The following is an 18,953-nucleotide window of genomic DNA, read 5'->3' on the forward strand; positions in this document are numbered from 1 at the left end:
AGTTGCCCTGTTACAAAGCAAATTTCAATTAATGTCACTGCTCGTCTGAAGCGCAGTAGTGCTAATGAAGAATGGGAAGACACCATTAACTGGCCATCCATACTTGAAGCTCCCTAGTTGATGGGATTGGCAAGCTAGCATGGACCTCAACAATCTTTCATACCCGGAAAACTATAAATAAGCTGTTCTATACAGGGATTGAGTTGAGCACATAATCCACCACACGAAATTCCACCTTGGATATGAAGTCTAAATGTTTTGGAACTTCTAATTTTCTGCTGTAATTGACTAAAGCTGCAAACAACTAGCAACATGTATTGCCAAACTTACCAGAAAAATGCAGATTATGAGAGTCTAAAGCTCCAATAAGATCAGACAATGGTGCTCTTCTGATTGGTAATGGAGAAAAATGCTACAGAATCAACCATTCTAAGTGCTTCCGTAGAAAGCAAATGAAGATATGAAGAACCAAGAGATTAATGCTTCAATATCAGAGATTAAAAGCTGAAAATTAATACGCCAATTCTCAAAACCCATTGGCAATAGAATCGGCACAAGTTTGATCCAACCAGTAAATTGATCAGGTCATGGAGATCACTAAAGCTTCAGAGAGTCCGAGAGAGGAATTGCAAATTGATTTGAGTAATTGAGGAAAATAAAATTTAAAATGAGTGAAAATAGTTATTTTTAAGCACCTAGGCTACAAACAGAAGACAAGATTATTGGCCTCTACTTCCTGTCTTAATTAAGTAATCAAATTGATAATATTTTTTACATAAATACTTATTTTAAACAATCCAAATAGCACTCGAATCAAAATGGACATAAGTACTACTTCTATGCATCCAAGTGAACCTCCTTGGCATCCCTACTCAACTCAGTCTACCAAACAGAAACCAAAAACCTGTCTTAATTGCCACTGATCATGGAGATGAGGTGTCACCACCTTGACACACAAGATAGACTTCTAGTGCACAAAGACACTAGGAAAGAAACAATATCCTGCATAATGCAATCCAAAGCTATACATTCAGCAACCAGAAAAGAAGCTGAATCAATTGATTTAACAGAAGCCACTAGCCTCGTGTATATTCAGCAACCAGAAAAGAAGCTGAATCAATTGATATGACAGAAGCCACTAGCCTCACAAAACCATCCACAAGTTACAAACACAAAGCAGCCCATTTCATGTCACTTTCCTGAACTGAAAAGCAGATAAAAACTTCATGACGAGAAATTCAAAGACAGAACTGTCATCCAAATAACCTCGTACACCCTAGGAGTTGTAGATAATGGATAACCACGTCAAAGTATAGCAATGTGAACAATAATTTTCAGCCCTAACAATATTTTCACAAAATCTTACTAACGTCAATGTATTTTCTCAATTCGAGAAATCCATACATCATGGATTTACTTCAGCTGCCAACTCACCCTATCAGCTTTTACGGTCCTGCACTGCATTAGCCCAGCTTCTTTAATCAAGAAACTGAGATCAACAGAATCAACAGTTGTTGCAGCAGCAGCAGCAGCAGCAGCAAGAGTCAAATGGCAGCTAGCAGTGGTGGTGGTGGACCTAGCAATGAGGACCATGAGGCTAGTCCTGGTACAATTTTCAATATGTACCAAGATTGTTTTTACCATAAAATGTTGATGCAGAAGAAGTTTGTGCAACTCCTCCACACCTTGAAGATACTTAGATTCCACAGATCCATGGTGCCAAAATCAGCAGAGAAAAATCATCATCGCTACTGTAGGTCCAGCAGAATTGGCAGACTGAATGCCTCTATTTCTTTAACCTTGCCTTTGTTTTTTTTTCTAATGAGCAGTCTGTCATCTTCAAAGTTAGCCTAATAACGATACCAATTGAAATACTCTGAAATTTAAAAATTAAAATGATCAAAAAATCAGAACAGGAATTACTTCATTAGTGTAAGCTTCAAACAAAGGAATAAGCTTCTGAAAAACCAAAGAACTTCTTAAAAATCTTACCCACCCTCGAAAAGAAAAAATTCATAAGAACTCAACACCTTGACACGGAGGCAAGCTATTCCCATGTTCAGTAGGAGGCCCTTGCTAAGTAATCCCAATCTTTCCAGTGCACTCAAACAGTCGAAACCATTTCATTGCAACAGGAGAGCAAGTAGCATCAGCGTGAAGCAAAATATCCTCTAATTCGCTGCATTTATTAACACGATAGTTTGTGATTTTTGGGTGATGGAAATGAAAATTAAATTTACTAAGAGACAAGGCTAGCATCTGATTCAGAAAATTGAACTATGTGAATAAAAAACCAAGAGGACGTGGATTCAGTTTCTTCAGCAAAACTACTCCTGTTCCCAGAAATAAAAAATTTATCTAATCTATATCTCAATTGGTCTCCTCCCTAACCAAACCCCTTACCCTTTAGCCCCAACTCTCTCCCTCTAGGCTAGACCCCAAATCCCCAAAACTTTCTTATGCAAATCATTTTCTATGAGCAAAAAGTTGGGCTACTAGTCATTTTGAAATTATGCGCAGATTTAAAATAGCAAAACTTTTTAAACGCAGAATTTCCAATTCTTTGGCATGTTTTCTTGAGAAAATCCTAAGTCATGATTGATAGTAATTATAGCATTCATTTTATTTTTTCAATTTATTTCATAGTGTAAGTGATAACATATGGAATTCTCAAGGACTCCATGTTTAGTGATTTCCAACTTCTATCCTTTGTAAATTTCCTCCCCTTCATTTTTGGTATTATGCGCATTAATGAACAAAAACAGGTCAACGGACAAATGGATGATCCATGAAGCACGTGCAAAGTGTTCACACCTATCACAAGTGATGGGTTCTCAAGCTCAAAAGTTTGTCAAGGTTCGTGCTAAACCAAGTTAAGGAGTATTGATGGCTCACTTATAACATTTTCCCAAGTTCAAGCACACAACGGCAAATAATTTACACAGGATAAGAAGGTGAAATGACCAACATTGAAAGCAAATTACCGGAAAAAAAAGAAAGTCTAACATACAAAAGCCCAATGATTACATAACAAACGTTGAATAGGATAATGGGTGATATAACAAAGTTGCCTCCATGTGCACTACCCTTCTACCCTCTTACTAGTAACAATCCAGGACAAACAAGAAGCAAGTTCCTTGGCAGACTCCACTACGATTTTCAGTAATCAAATAAGAAACTAACTATTGCAAAATACAAATTGGTAAATCTGCCAAGACAGATATGGTCTATAACAAAAACATTGACAAACAAAATGCCATTCCCCTTCAATAATCTGATTTCACAGTGATATTTTAATTGAAGAAAAAAGTCAAAAACTAAAAAAAGGTGCAGGCACAAAAAATATATCAGACCGACTTCACCCTCATTCAAAGAAAGGGTAGCATTGTAGCAAACATTTGGCATGGTGCTTTATGATAGATCTAACTTCAGATAGCCTTTGCTTACTCAGAATACTCATCAACATAACCTTCTCTGATAGTCTTGAGATACATAAGGATTTCTTGTAATATTGAACCATCCAGTCTTTCAAAGAACTCTCGGAATGGTTGCCCTAATTTCAAACTATTCAAGGCTGATGCCTCATGGATAGATCTAACTTCAGATAGCCTTTCACTTACTGAATGGCACACCCTAGCATCAAAATTCTTGTCCATATAACCTTCACTAACTATCCTAACATTGGTTTGGGCTTCTTGTAGTATAGAACCTCCTGGTCTTTCACATGACTCCGGGGATGATGACCTAACTGCTTAAACTCCAGATTATTCAAGCAGCAAGTTTGAGCATCACTACCAAGAATGCAAGTGCTAATGAAAAAGAAGACCACAATATGCAGAAGAATGAAAAAGTAATTATTTCCAAAAATGAACTTTCAAGACTAAAATTACAGGAAAACACTTTATAGCGCCATTACCCTTAATGAACACATGAAGAAGACATTCATAACAAAGATAATTATTTCTGAAATGCACAATTATCTATACAACATCTCTTCTTTTTTTATAGCAAAAGAATAAGAATATCATTAATAGATTAAGAATGTACCACCAGGAGAATAAGACATCTCCTTAACAAATTCTAGAGAAATCCAGACAAAAAACAGAGAAAAAACCAAAAAAAATAAAGATACCAACATCTCTTCTTTTTACATTTGGTGGGCAGGAATTTCTATTTCTAGGAATAGAATGGTTAAAACATAAAAAATTGATAGTTTAACCAAATATATAAAAAATAAATTTAAATTCAAATTTTTTATTAAAAAAAAGTTAGAAAGAAGAGCATTGCCGTCATAAAGCAAACAATGATGCAGATAATTTTTAGGAATGATAACAAAGGATACCTATGCCCAAATTTTACCATGGGAATGACTATTCCTTTCTTATTCCATGTTGATTGGAATAAAACAATCTTTTGCATGAGCTGATTCTTTCTAAATTATTACATTTCTATACATTTTTTATCACATTTTTATTGTATTCTATCATAGTCTTCATAGTCATTATGTGCGTAGTAACCCAAACAAATATATATATATATATATATATATATATCTTGGAGGAGATATTTTTAGATTACTTAAGGGCTAAGTTATGTTTATTATATAACTCTCTCTCTCTCTCTCTCTCTCTCTCTCTCTAAACCGCGAATTCACTCTCTCTCTCTCTCTCTAAGATCTCGGGCGGCTCGTTGCGCGAATTAATGATCCAACGTTACTATGTGGATCAGCGGGTGAATCTCTACAAGTCCTACAGAGTAGAATCTCGGTTTGAGGATTTCCGGGTTTTTACCCCGAAATTGAGGTAAGGGTCGAAACAAGCCTAGTGATTTGTAGATTTGTACTAAATAGGGTGATATTGACGTATGATCTTTCGGTTTTAGGATTTGGGAATCCATGTGGCTGTTACGAGCCATTTGGAGTCGTGTTTCGATATTCGGAAACAGGTAAGGGGATTTGTTTATATCAGTTATTTTTAAAATTTGATCCGGTAGAATTGTAGGTTATGTTTATACGGATGTTTTGGTTACTTGTTTGGAAATTTTCACAGGGTGAGATTGCCGGTTTTTCGGGTGTGCAGTTTTCGAGAAAATTAGGGTTTCGAGTATTGTCTCCGTTTCTTTTGGAAAATCGTTTATTTGAATAAAACTAAGGTATAGAGATAACCGTACCTTTATTCTATGTTAAACTGTATTTCCGGATCAATTATCATATGATTGTTTAACTATCCAAATAGGCGTGGCAAGAGAGGATATTTTGTGATGATTGAGTTGTGATGTGTTTTAAATGGTATATAGGAATTGGAGTTCCAAACTGTTTTCAGGAATGGTGGTTATTGACATGCCAATTTCATTACCGTGGGGTCAATAATGACATGCCGGTTTGATTCCATGGGGTCGAGACATTCCGGATTAATATTGTGGGGTCGTAAGACATGCCGGATTAATACCGATGGTCATAAATTGCCGGTTTATGCCGAAGAGTGTGAAAACACTAGATTTGTGTTCATTCAATACCGTGGGTCAATAATGACATGCCGGTTTTCCGGATTATGGTTACTAAAATGCCGGTGGGGTCAATAATGACATGCCAGTTTACCGGATAATATCGAGAATTGTGGAATGTCGGTTCAATACCATGGGTCAATAGTGACATGCCGGTTTTCTGGATTATGGTTACTAAAACGCCGGTTCAATACGGCGGGTCAATAATGACATGCCGGTTTGCCGGATTATGGTTACTAAAACGCCGGTTCAATGCTGTGGGGTCAATAATGACATGTCAATTTGCCAGATAATATCGAGGGTTGTGGAATGCCGATTCAATATCATGGGTCAATAATGACATGCCGATTTGCCGAATTATACCAATGATTGTGAAATATATTGAAACTGTTTGTGAAAATACTGAAAATGCAAAATGCTTTGTTTCTTATTAGAATAACACTCATGTGCCCACACACTGATATAACCTGATTCTCCCTTACTGAGAAGCGTCTCACCCCAATCATACAATTCTATTTCCGGTCCTTCAGGTAGCCGGAGTTAGCGTTCTAGAGGGTTCTGGAGCGTAGTATTCTGTTAGTTTTTGTAAGTACTGTTGTGAGTACTGAACTATAGCCGGGATGTCATTTTGGATTATGTTGGATACCTTGGGTTGATGTTTTGTAATATGACAGACTTAGTACTCTGGTATGAATGAATGTGATAGGTTGAAATATGTTCCGCTGCGTTATTCATGTGAATAGTGGTTAGGAGTAGGGTATCCGCGAGCCCTATCAGGTTAGACCCTCATATTTATTGGTATCATGGATGTTTGTATGATACAGATACAGGTTAGGTTCTCAAATCACACCCCGGGGCCCACTTTCGGGGTTCGGGGCGTGACAATGTGAGCCAAACATAACCACATAGCTTCATGGTCAGGGAACCATGACAATCTCCGAGGAAAGGTTTATTAACAATCATTGAGGATTTATGCTAAATTCCCTCCTTTCAATGAGCTCATAAACTTGTGAAGATGTGCCCCTCCAAAAAAAGAAATTGCCTAAGCAAAAATTTATGCCATCAATATTGAATAAGGGAGATTGGAATTAACATGTCAGACAATGTACATTTAATTAATGATATTTCCCTGTCTTTGAATAGGGGACTCTTCAAAGAAACCTGTACTAACAGAAAATAGAACATTAAAGCTCAAATTCTGAAGATTGCTTTTGCAGCCTTGACAAGGAAATCGACTACTCCTTTCACAATACAACAATGTAACAGAGAATAAATATAGAAGACAATACCATGTTTTCTTTCAGTAGGGCATGTAAGAGAGATGTGATTACTACCGACATAGATGAGGTTATGTTTGCAAATCCACTGCTTTTTGCAAATCTGAAGCAACGTAGCTGTATCTTTGAAGGCTCTCTAATTTCTTTCTTTCCAAGCACACAAAAAGATGGCAAGAGGGATGATATTCAAAGCCTTTTGCTTCTCCTTGGTGATTTTGATGCCTTTCCAAGCCCAAATCTCCCCTCCCACAGAATTTGCAGTAACCCACTGATATCCAGCCAAGGGCAGAGTCATGTTCCACAAAATCCTTGTCCAGGGACAGTGGAGAAGAATGTGGTTGACTGATTCTGCATCAGCCATACAAATAAAACATCAATTTGCAACTATAAGCCCCCTCTTCTATAGATTCTCAAGTGTTCAAATATTTCCATGTGTAGAACCCCAAACAAAAAAGTCAACCTTTGAGGGGGCTGCAGTCCTCTAAATGTGAATCCAAGGAGAGTTGTTGCAATTTGTTCCCATCAAAGAGAGCTTCTTGTAGAAAGATCTAACATTGAAAACACCATTTTTCTCCAAAGCCCATTTTAGTTCATTGGGAATGTTTTGATATTGGAAACTAACCACTCCCTATCTAACAAGGTGATGTTTAAACTCCTTCACTAAGCTTCCCCAAAGAAATCTTCTTTGTTTTCCCTCCAGTCTCCTAGAAACTAAGGCTGGTAAAGGAAATACGGCATGAAATAGACTAGAAGGTCCATCGTAGTGCTTCTGATAAGGATGAGTCTATCACCTTTCGATAAGAAATTTCTTTTCCATCCTACCATTCTCCTTTCAAAGTTCTCAATAATAGGGTCCCAAACTCCTTTGTCTTTGAATTTGGCTCCAAAAGGGAGACCAAGGTAACGATTGGAATAAGCTCTCTTTTATCAATGTTCACTTTCAAGCTTGATACAGCCTCAAACCCTAACAAAATGCATCGAAGGTTAAGGATATGAAGGGGATCATGTTCACAAAATATGATTGTAAGAAACTTCTGTAAGCCTTCCAATTTTGCCTACCTTTAGACCTCTAAAGATCCCTTCTTCAGCAGCTTCATCAGCATGAGGCTTAGCACCTCCATTACCAAAATAAACAGAAAAGGGAGCAAGGAATCCCCTTGTCTCAAGCCTCTTGAGGAGTGGAAGAAATCAGAAGGGCAGCCATTTATGAGCACTAAGAAGCTTGGAGTTTTGATGCATTGTGCAATCCAACTACACCAAAGCTCCCCAAGGCCCATTTCCTAAGAAGACAAAGAATGAGGTTCCAATTGACATGATCAAAAGCTTTCTCCACATCCTGTTTGCACACTACTCCCCTTTTTTCCTCCGTCAAATAGGCATCCACAACCTCATTAGCAATAAGGGCAGCATCCATAATCTGTCCTCCAGGCACAAAAGCATGCTGATATTGACCAAAGATTTCCGAAATTGCTTTTTTGATTCTCTCACCTAAAGCTTTGACAATGATTTTATAAATGCTTCCCACCAAGCTAATAGGGCGGGAATCCTTAATGTTAAAATCCCCAACTTTCTTCGGAACAAGAGTGACAAAGGTGGTATTGATGCAACTAACAAATTTTCCCAATCTATGAAACTCTTAGAACATGTTTAAATGCCATGCTAGAGAAGGCTCCAAATAACATGAAAGTAAGCCAAGGAGAAACCATCCGGACCGGGGCACTTTATCCCCATTACAATTTTTAATAGCTTGGACGATTCTACTTCATCAAAGGGTCTCTCAAGCCGCCCCATGATAGCGGAGCTGAGAGATCTAAAATTGATTCCATCCACTGTAGCCTGAAGGTCTCCAAATCTCAGGTTCAAAGTAAAGGTCTATATAAAAATCACAAATTCCCTTTTTAAAATCCTCTTCCCTAGTCAAGGTTATTCCCCTAATTATGGTGTTTGGATAAGGTGTTACATCTACAATGAGCATTTGCTGTCCTATGAAAGAAGTTAGTATTCAGGTCCCCCTCTTTGAGCCATAAAGCTTGGATTCTACCTCCGAGGTATTTCTTCAAGGTTAATACCCTAGTTCAATTCCTTCTTAAGCAGAACTCTGTTCGCCCACCTTTCATCATCAAGACCCAAGATTATCTCATGCTCATCAAGTTCTTTGATTTCATTTAGGGTAACAATCTTCTTTGCTTGGACATTTCCAAAGGTGCTTCTATTCCATATCTTAAGCTTTTTCTTTCAACCCTTTCAATTTTGAGGCAAGCACAAAGCTAGCCTTCCCCATTACATGAAGAGAGGACCACCAAGTTTTAACAAGCTCTCCAAATTCTTCGTGCTTTAACCACATATTCTCAAAGCAAAAGGGGGTTGGCCCCCGCTTAACTCCACTAGTGCCAAGGATGATGGGAAGTGACTTGAGATAGGCCTAGGAAGTAGGCTCTGAATCACATTGGGAAAGTGAAGTTCCAAGTCAACCTAAATAAGGAACTATTCAAGCCTAGAAAAGGAAGGCGGCTCCCTAGAGTCAAGCCAAGTGAAATTGCTGCCAATGAGATGGAGATCAATAAGGGCATTCACATTGATAAAGTCAATAAATTCTCCATGCAAGTGGTCTCATGGCTGCCCCCACTTCTTTCGTACAAATAAACTATCATGTTGAAATCACCTCCAATGATCCAAGGAGCATCCCATCTCCTAATCTTGAAAAGCTCATTCCAAAAAAGATATCTAGAGGCTTCACCTAGGCCATAAACCCTTGTGAAAATCCACTAAAAGATATCATTTTTGTTTTTGAACAAATAAGAGACTAGGAAGGAATTAATGGAGTGATCCAAAAATTTCACAACACTAAGCTTCCACAAGACAAGGATACCGTGCACCGCCTTCAGCACCAAGGGATATCCAATCACAAGTGGTTTGGCCCCAAGGTCTTTGATAAAGAGCTGCTCTGCTCTCTCTCCACCTTAGTTTCCTGCAAGCACACAACATTGCCCCTCCGGTCCTTAAGAAAGGACTAGATTACGCTCCTCTTGGATTTGTCATCAAGTCCCCTCACATTCCAAGAAATGATTTTCCTTAACATGATTTAACACAAGGGCTCCGGCAACTGAATGCCTCTAACAATTCTAAGCATCCTCCAATTTTTCCGTAATTCACCGAGCATTCCAATCATTTTAAGGGGAGAATATTAAGGGATCACAAATGGATGGGGAACAAGATAACGCATTTTTATCAATTGTTAAATAGTCGTATACTGATGAGTGCAAGAATAGGTTGATGGCAGAGGGTCTTGAGTAGAATCCCATTGGGGAGGATATTGCTAGTTGGTTAAACAGGATTTCTAAAACAGAGGGTGTTAGGAGGGCTGTGTTTGATATGTATAAGGATAGAACACAGCAACTGCATAGTTTTATGATGACCTTATCTCAGGATAGTTGAGAGGTGCTACAAGATGATCTCATGGGGTTTTTTAGGAGTTTCATTGAAGTGGGGTGGTCAGAAAGAGTGATAACTCAACTTCTATAACCCTCAACCTAAGAAGACTAGGTTGAGGGTGAAGGACTTTAAGCCTATTAGTTTGGTGACCAGTGTTTACAAGGTTGTAACTATGGTCTTGTCTAAGAGACTCTGCAAGGTGATGAGAACACAATAAAAATGTCCCAATCTACTTTTGTTAAGGATAAGACACATTTTAGATGCAATTATGGTGGCAAATAAGAAGCTTGAAAAGGCCTATTTAAAGACAGACACTTTTAGATGTAGTCATGGTGGCAAATCAGTGGTCAAGGATGTGACAAGGAGTGATAAGTAAGGATGTGATTTTTAAACTAGATTCTGAAAAGGATATGGTAAATTGGGGCTCTTGACTGAAAGCAAAGATTTTTTAAAAATCCATGCCTTTCATTTGGACTTTAATTATTAACAAGATCAACACAAATGATATGCAACAAAAAAGGAGGCCTTACGAAGCCCTTTGTCCAGACATTTGTATGCTTTGCAATGAGTCTAATGAGACTAATTAGTCATTTGTTCCTTCATTATAACGTAGGAATATGCATGTGGAACATTTTGTTTTCATACTTTGGTGAGGTTTGGGTGGCTCCAGCTTCAATTCAGGATTTTTTGAAGGTGAAGTTTTGGGGTTTTGAGAAGAAGGTGAGAGAAAAAAATCTTTGGGACTGTTGTTTTTACAATCTTGTCGGCACTTTGGCTGGAAAGGAATGCTAGAGTTTTTAAAGATTAAAATACTTCTCCTAGATTTCTTTGCAACAAGATATTTTTCTTGCTTCTTTTTGGCTCATTCTTTTGGTGTATCAGGGGTCTTTTGCTGTCTGATATTCAAAGGGATTGGAAGGCAGCTTTGATGTAATTTGTTTCTTTTGAGCTTTTTCTTGAGGGATTTCTTATCCTCACTTCACTGTAATTATGTTTCTTTTAATAGATAATATGATGCGTAAGAAGGGCTTTGGAGCAGTGTGGAGAAATTGGATTGGCTATATACTGTTAGTGATACAAATGGTCAGCCTATGAAATGGCGTAAGATTACTCAGGGATTTAAGGCAAGGGGATCCATCTCCTTTCTTGTTTACTTTGGTAGTTGATGGGTTGAATTGCTTAATTTCACATGGTCAGGGTCCTGGGGTAATTAGGGGTATTATGGTTGGGAGGGAGGAGGTGGAGGTGTCTTTTCTTCAGTTTGTAAACAATACTATTTTTTTCCCCGCATGCGGGGGTGGGGGGTGTGGGGGAGGGGGGGGGGGAGTTTTTAGAGGACATCGAGGTTAAAGATAAATTTGTCCAAAAGTGTGGGGGTGGGCATTAATTTGAGTGTTGGTTAATTAGAGGGTTTTAGGTCTCTAGCAGGTTGTCACTCTTTGTCTTGGTCTTTATCGTATCTCAGTCTTCCCTTAGGGGATGGATAATCCTTTGACTGCTGCTTTTTGGGACTGAGTAGTCAAGAGAGTGGGAGATGATTAGGAGGTTGGAAGAGGGCTTGTTATAAATTTGACCAAAAGTGGGGTGGTGGCCTCGTGGGCATTAATTTGAGTGTTGGTGAATTAGACGGTTTTAGGTCTCTAGCAGGTTGTCACTCTTTGTCTTGGTCTTTATTACATCTCAGTCTTCCCTTAGGGGATGGATAATCCTTTGACAACTGCTCTGAGTAGTCAAGAGAGCGGGGTGACGATTAGAAGGTTGGAAGATGGCTTGTTTATCATTCAGGGTAGGATAACTTTTGTTAGCATTTCGCTTTCTAATATCCCTATTTATTTTTTACTCCCTTTTCAGAATTCCCATGAGGGTGGCAAGGACTTTAAAGAAAATTAGAAGAGATTTCCTTTGGTCTGGTTCTAGGAAGAATAAGAGTGATAACCTTATTTGGGAAGTGGCTAGTAAACCAAAATCTAAAGGGGGATTGGGGCTTCATAATGTGGTATCTAAAAACATCTCTTTAATTGGAAAATTGATATGGATGTTCCCCTTTTTAAAGGTCTCATTTCCTATAACAGCAGGCTATTGAAAGTATGCATGGAATTCAGTGGAACGGGTGGTTGCTTAAGGAAAGTGGCAATGTTTCCCACGCAAGTCCCTGGAAGTTATTTTCCCAGATCACTTGCCTATTCTTTCCTCACTCATTTTAAAGTGCATAATGGTAATAGGATTTGTTTTTGGGAGGCTATCTTGGTGGGAGAGATTCCCCTTGAGCTGTTGGTGCACCGTCGTTTTAGACTATCTACTTTCGATAATTTTCTCTCTCTTGCTCTCATCGTTTCTTTGTTCTTTTCCATTCCACCTAGTTCATGTTTTGGGCATGATGGTGGTGTTCACTCTATCCAGATTGAACGAACCTTCAACCTGAAATTCGATAAGGTAGGGAAAGTTATAGATTGTATGTTCTCAAGAACCATAAGTGCAATCGGTGGGTATGAATCTCTTCAAGAGCTGCTTCATGGTTTTCTTAGGGATTTGTGGCTCTTGCGGGAAGGTCGGGCAAGGGGTTTTAAAGATTCTGAATGGGTTATAAGATTTTTTGGATGGGGATTCACATGACTAAGGCAGGGAATTTTGTGGAGTTAGAGCATGGCTGGAGGAGTAAAAAGTATTCCATTTTCGTTCTCTAAAAGGGGATGGGTGTTCTCAATTTGGGGATGCCTTTGTTGCTTTGGACAGTTCTTATCAGTCAGGCTTGACTAGAACAGATAGAAAGGAGTTCTACAGAAATTGTTCAAGGAGTCGAGTCATTGTCGGTAGTGTAGGTGATGGTGAAAGTCGATTGATTTCTAGGAACGTGCAGGAAAAGGTTTGTGCTCAATGCAAGGTTACAACCAATGGCATTTTTGGTAGCCATTTTTTACCCAATATAAAAACAAAACCTAGCTGAATATATGCAAGATTAAGCTGAAAATCAAAGAGGAAGTTTGCAACATAGGACGGTCAACTGGCCACCTAATGGAGATCAACCGGTCCTATTTCCACTTTCCTGGTTTGGCACTGCCCAATAGTGGTTGACTGGTCCTCGTGAATTTTCAAATTTTAGAGTTGTCTTCGTTTGTTGCTTCTCCTTGGGAGACTGGTTCTAAGAATTTTATTTCTTGTGAGTTTGACAAATAGAATTTTATTTTTGGCTTGGTGGGAAATCAAGCTGGAAAGGGAGTCTATTTGGGTAATTCAAGGGTGGTAAGGTGTAAGCTCATTGAAACAAAATGCAAATGGGGTTTGAAGGGAGGAGACTTAATGAAGATAAAGAGAAGTATCTGGTGAGAATACACATAAAATTATAAAGAGGGGAACTCCAAATATGTATTAACTATAGTGGAAAAGCCAAGCGATGAGAGAGTAAAATTTAGTAAGTACAAGATGGGGAGATGTTTCAGATGAGGACAGCATAGGGAATAGTGATTTTGAATGTGAAAAATGTCTACTTTGGACCATATTCAGGAACAGTGTGGATGTTCCTTCTATTGATCATCACGAGGATTTATCTTACATGCCACCTCCTCCTTTAGAAGGTTTAGAAGGTATTAATATGTTTGAAGACGAGGTCCCCCAAGGTGACAAAAAGGTTTAAGGATGGAACTCTGCCTACTCCCACTCAAGATGAAACTCCCAGGAAGGACATTGAAACTCAGGGGTTGTTGGATGACTTTGTTTCAGCGGTTGTTGGATGACTTGGGCCTCACGTTATCTGATCAAGGAGGTTATGAAATCAGGCTTGAATGGTGGAAAATCCAAGGTGAAGAAGGATCAGAAGAAATTAGCTAATTCAAAGTATTCGGTGAGCTATAATGAGAAGGGTTAGAAGAGGGGATATCTTGGATGATCTTACTGGTTTTTGTTTTTATTTTTATTCTTGTTCTGCTTTTATTTTTTATCATTTTTTTTTCTTTTAGAGCTTTCTTTCGTTTTTTTATTTTCTTTTTTTCAGGATTTATTATCCTTGCCTCGATTGGACATTCTCTATCTTAATACATCTTCTTTTATTATTAAAAAAAAGGCTATCTATTGTCCATAATGCACCAATTTCAGCTTTTTTCAGAGGGGTTCTCCTTCATGGTATTTCCATTTTTTTCAAAAGTCTCAAATAAAGAGAGGCTGATGAGCTTCTGTATTGAGTATGCTAGATTGCTCTGTTCCTACTCGAGGGGCGATGCCCAGCTTTGGGTAGGGGATTCTTCAAAGTCTTTCTCTTCTTAATCTTTCTTTACTCATTCTAAAACCTTCACTTTCTAGCCCATTCCGAGTGACTAAAATTGTTTGGCAGGCAAAGGTTCCTTTTAAGACTCGGGCTTTCATCTAGACTTTAGTTCTCAACATGATTAATACAAATGACTTGCTTGAGATGAGGAGACCTTATAAAGACCTCAAACTAGATGTGTGTGTGCTATTCCTATGAGTCGATCAAGGCTAATGCTAATCTTCCTGTCCATTGTTGGGTTGCAACATACTATTTGGATACTCTATTTTCATATTTAGGAAAAGCATGGGTTGCCCCACAAAATCTATATGATTTTTTGTTGGTGAGATTTTGGAAACAGTAGAAGGGAGAGAGCTTTATGGAGTCGAGTTGTGTATGCCAGTTTTTGGACTCTTTGGCTCAAAAGGAACGCAGGAATTTCAAGGATTGGAAGACTCCTCCAAATTTCCATTGAGAGAGTTACTTTTTTTTCTTCTTACTAGGCTCATATTTTTGGATTTTTTTAAGAGCTGTGTGCGCGTACGCAGGGGTGGGTGCGGAGGGGACCGAGAGGTGCTTTGACACTGTCTAACCTTCAAAGGGATTGGAAGGCAACGCTATTGTGATTATTTGTTTTACCAGAGGTTGCCTCACCCTTAATCTATTGAACTGTTTTAGTTTTTAATGAATTCTTGTTTCTAAAAATAAAAAACTTAGAAATAGATTTGATTTATTTGATTTTAACAAAATAGGTTCAAAAAATTGTTTTACGATTGATGTTCATTAAGTGGTTCAAACCTCAAATATCAAGCTCTAGGTTTGAGATATTTAATACACTAACTCATTTTACTACAATAATGATGATGGTGACTATGATTTCAATAATGGGCAGGATTGTTACCCAAGATGATCTTGGAAATACTAATGAACCAAATAGTGGCTTGAACATTAACAGAGATGTTGATGAGTTAGCTTGATAGTTTGTATTTTATTATTTTTTTGCTTTTTTATATATTTTTTTTGTTCAGGTTGTATATTTGTTGACTAATTTGAGTTCAAGATAATTTTTTTCTTTTTTTCTATTAGTATTTATTGTTTTTTAATTATAAGCTGGTTTGATTTAGGAATGCAACAATTTGTAAACTGAATACAAGATGGCATTGTTATATGTCTACCAAATAAGCTACTCGTTTATCTACCTAGTCTTGAACACTTACTAGATATTTTTTAAGTTTATAATATTTAAATTTTATGAAAAATAACATATAAATGCATTTTTGATATCTATTTTATACCATTAGTAGAATATTACATTCCTCAATCTCATCCTACAGTCCAAATCTGTTAAAACTTTCCAGCGATCCCATACAGGATCTTGTTTTAATAGTCTTGGTTCCCAATCAAACACAACTACTTAAAAATTCAGATTCACTACTGTTCAATGCAAAAAGCCTTCAAACTTTTCCAAGGGCCTTTAGAATCAAAATAAACAAAATCTTTCTACTTATATCTCTTTTTCAAAACTTCAGTTTCCTGAACTTTTTCTATAGAGTTTGACAATTCCATAGCATCTCCATTTGTTTGATTCTCCTCAAGAATAGTTTATTTTGAGGCTAGAAGTGTTTAGATACAGAGATATCTAAACATCTGAACATTTCAAAGGTGAGTTACTTTTAATTGTTCAATTTTCTGATTAATAGAATATTTTTCATCCAGCCACAGATGTGAACGTATGTGTTAGGGTACACGATTATTCAATTTATCCACGGATTCCATTTTTAATTTGTTGCGCTTATTTTAGATATGTGTGTGTGTGTGTGTGTGTGTAGTGTGTACATATTAATGACAACAAATTTAGAATTCGTTCCTAATCTTAAGATTCAATTTGATCATTGACGATCAATTCTCTCTCTCTCTCTCTCTCTCTCTCTCTCTCTCTATATATATATATATATATATATATATATATCAAAAGGCAGTATAAGACTTACTTCAAAACAAAGCATAAAACAGTATGGCATCCGCGGGCAAGCTTGAATATGGAAAATATCAAGCAGCACACAATTGAAGCTCAGGATTAGATTCAGAGAGTTTCATCAACAGCTCATTGCATGAGATGCTTGTTCCCTTCGACCTTTCTTGGGAAAAGGTAGGTAAATGCTCCAATATATTCAGATGTTCTGAGCTATGACAAAGACAGGTCAAGATTGTAGAAGCTATTTCTGGATCAAGAACAACACCCTTTGCTGCCATTTGACGAAGCAAGTTAATGACTTCTTCTGTTTCTCCCTTTGAACTAAATCCTTTTAGCAATGAATCATACACAAAGGCATCGGGCGTAAAACCACAAGCAACCATTCTGTCTAAAACACTTTTAGCTTCATTCAACTGCCCTAATTTTGAAAGCCTATTAATTATTGTGGAAAATGTCCAAAGATCAGGAGCCAAACCCCTCTGAAACATGTCCATGAGCAATTCTTTAGCAGATTGAAAATCCCCTGCTTTAAGAGTTTCATCAATTATGATATTAAATGAGATGACATCTGGTTCACAATCTGTGACACTCATCTCTTGAAACAGCCTCCTTGCTTGCTCCAAACTGCCCTGCTTGCACAGGGTTGCCATTAATGTATTGTAGTCAAATAACCTAGGACGAATTCCACAATCTCTTATTCCACTAAAAAGTCCTTTTGCTATACTGACCATACCATTCTTGCAGAATCCATCAATCAGGATACTATAAGTAAACGAATTTGGAACAAACCCCAAGTCAAGCACCTGTTTCCAAAGTTCCATAGCCCGGTTAACTTTCCCTGCCTTCAGATGCCCCTGAATTAGCATATTATATGTCACCAAGTTAACAAAGTTTCCCCTCTCAAACATTTTATTATGAATGTCCACAGCCTTAGCAAGATGACGTTCTCTACAAAGCCCATGTATTAAGATGTTAAATGTCTTAACATCTGGCTCAATATGGTTGCCATTCTTCAAGACATAATAGAATAGCTTCGTTGCCTCATCAAGTTTCCCATCGTCACACAGTTCCCTTATTAAGGCACTGTAAGGTTCCTTCCCCTTTCCCAACATTACTTGCAAAATTTTACCAGCATCAACCACCAAACCTTCCCTGTAAAGTCCACGAAGTAAAGCATTATATGTTCCAGTGCTAGGTTCTTCACCTTTTTCTTGCATCAAATTCAACAAGTCCATAGCCTTTCTTGCCTTTCCATCCTTACAAAGCCCATCAATTAAACATGTATAAGCAATAGCATCTGGGGGAATCCCAAATTCAGCCATTGCATTTAATGTTTCTGTGACTTCTTTCCACAGCCCAGCCTTGCAAAGATGATTCATTAAGCAAGTATATGTAACCACATTGGGAGATAATCCTTTTCCCAACATCTCATTGAAAAGTTCTTTCCCCTTGTCAACGCTTCCTTTATTGCATAAACCGTTAATAAGTGTACTATACACAACAACATCAACATCCAAACCCTTCTTCTTCATCTCCTCCAGCAAAACTACTGCTCCATCCACTCTACCCTCCTTACAAAGACCGTCCATTAAAGTAGCATAAGTCACCAAATTAGGGCAACAATTCGCTGCCTCCATTTCATCCATTAAGCCTGCGGCTTCATCAAATTTCTTCTCCTTGCAAAACCCACTAATAAGAGTGTTATAACTACAAACGTCTGGCAACACAAAATTTTTACCCATTTCACGTAACAACTCACTCGCCCTCAGAACCTCGCCATTTCGACACAAACCCTTCAATATAACATTCATAAGAAAAACGCAATTATTATAACCGCGCTTCAACGCCAATCCCACAACACCAATCGCAAATTTGGACTCACGGATGTGCACAAAACATTCAATTAGAGCCCTCAAAGAGAAAAAATTCGGCAAAATACCAACATATACCATCCTATTACAAATTGAAAATGCCATTTCATAGTTCCTTGATTTTGCGAGGGCATCAACAAGGAAATTACAGGTTATCTCAGAAGGCAAAATGTTCAAATCAACAGCACGGTGAAAGAGCGAAACCGCTTCGACAAACTGAGAATTGGGCTTCTCGCATAGAGATCTTAATTGGGTATCGATATTAGTTCTTGGGTCGTCGAAATTGGAATCAGTTCGTTCGAATAATGATGATAGTGAAGAGAAGAGACTGAAGCAGACCTGGGGAAAAACTTGCGAGGGGAGGTATACCAGAGACCGAGGCTTGAAGCCTGGCGTCGTGATCATTTCAGTTACTCAGATTCTGTTGTTGAAACCGAACTGATGGGGAGAAACTCGACAAGGATTGCAGTCAAAGAACTTACCTTCGGTCGAAGGAGGAGTAATCGGGAAAAGGCGGCACCGGAGGTCCGGAGCGACGGCGATTTACAAAGCGAATGTGTCGATTTAAAGAATAAAATGGTTATTAACATTTAGAATGTTTTAAATTTAATATTTTAAAAATAAAATTTTGTTGATGTAAAATCAAATTATGTATTTTA

The 18,953-nt window shown here is 37.9% G+C and overlaps 1 protein-coding gene across 1 annotated transcript; it reads right to left on the minus strand.

Moving 5' to 3' along the window:
* Positions 1-1,165: 1,165 nt before the first annotated feature.
* On the minus strand, positions 1,166-18,882 carry LOC131149473 (pentatricopeptide repeat-containing protein At4g28010). The gene is made up of 3 exons (XM_058099928.1): positions 16,440-18,882; positions 1,993-2,179; positions 1,166-1,876 (listed from the first exon to the last, which is right to left on the minus strand). Exon 1 carries the CDS (start codon positions 18,697-18,699, stop codon positions 16,498-16,500), a length of 2,202 nt encoding a protein of 733 aa, XP_057955911.1. The 5' UTR covers positions 18,700-18,882; the 3' UTR covers positions 1,166-1,876; positions 1,993-2,179; positions 16,440-16,497.
* Positions 18,883-18,953: the final 71 nt, after the last annotated feature.

Source organism: Malania oleifera, chromosome 2 (assembly GCF_029873635.1).
Source record: "Malania oleifera isolate guangnan ecotype guangnan chromosome 2, ASM2987363v1, whole genome shotgun sequence".
NCBI classification, from domain to species: Eukaryota; Viridiplantae; Streptophyta; class Magnoliopsida; order Santalales; family Ximeniaceae; genus Malania; species Malania oleifera.

Coding starts and splice junctions, on each gene's coding strand:
- LOC131149473 (XM_058099928.1), bottom strand. CDS start 18,699: ATGATCACGACGCCAGGCTTCAAGCCTCGGTCTCTGGTATACCTCCCC.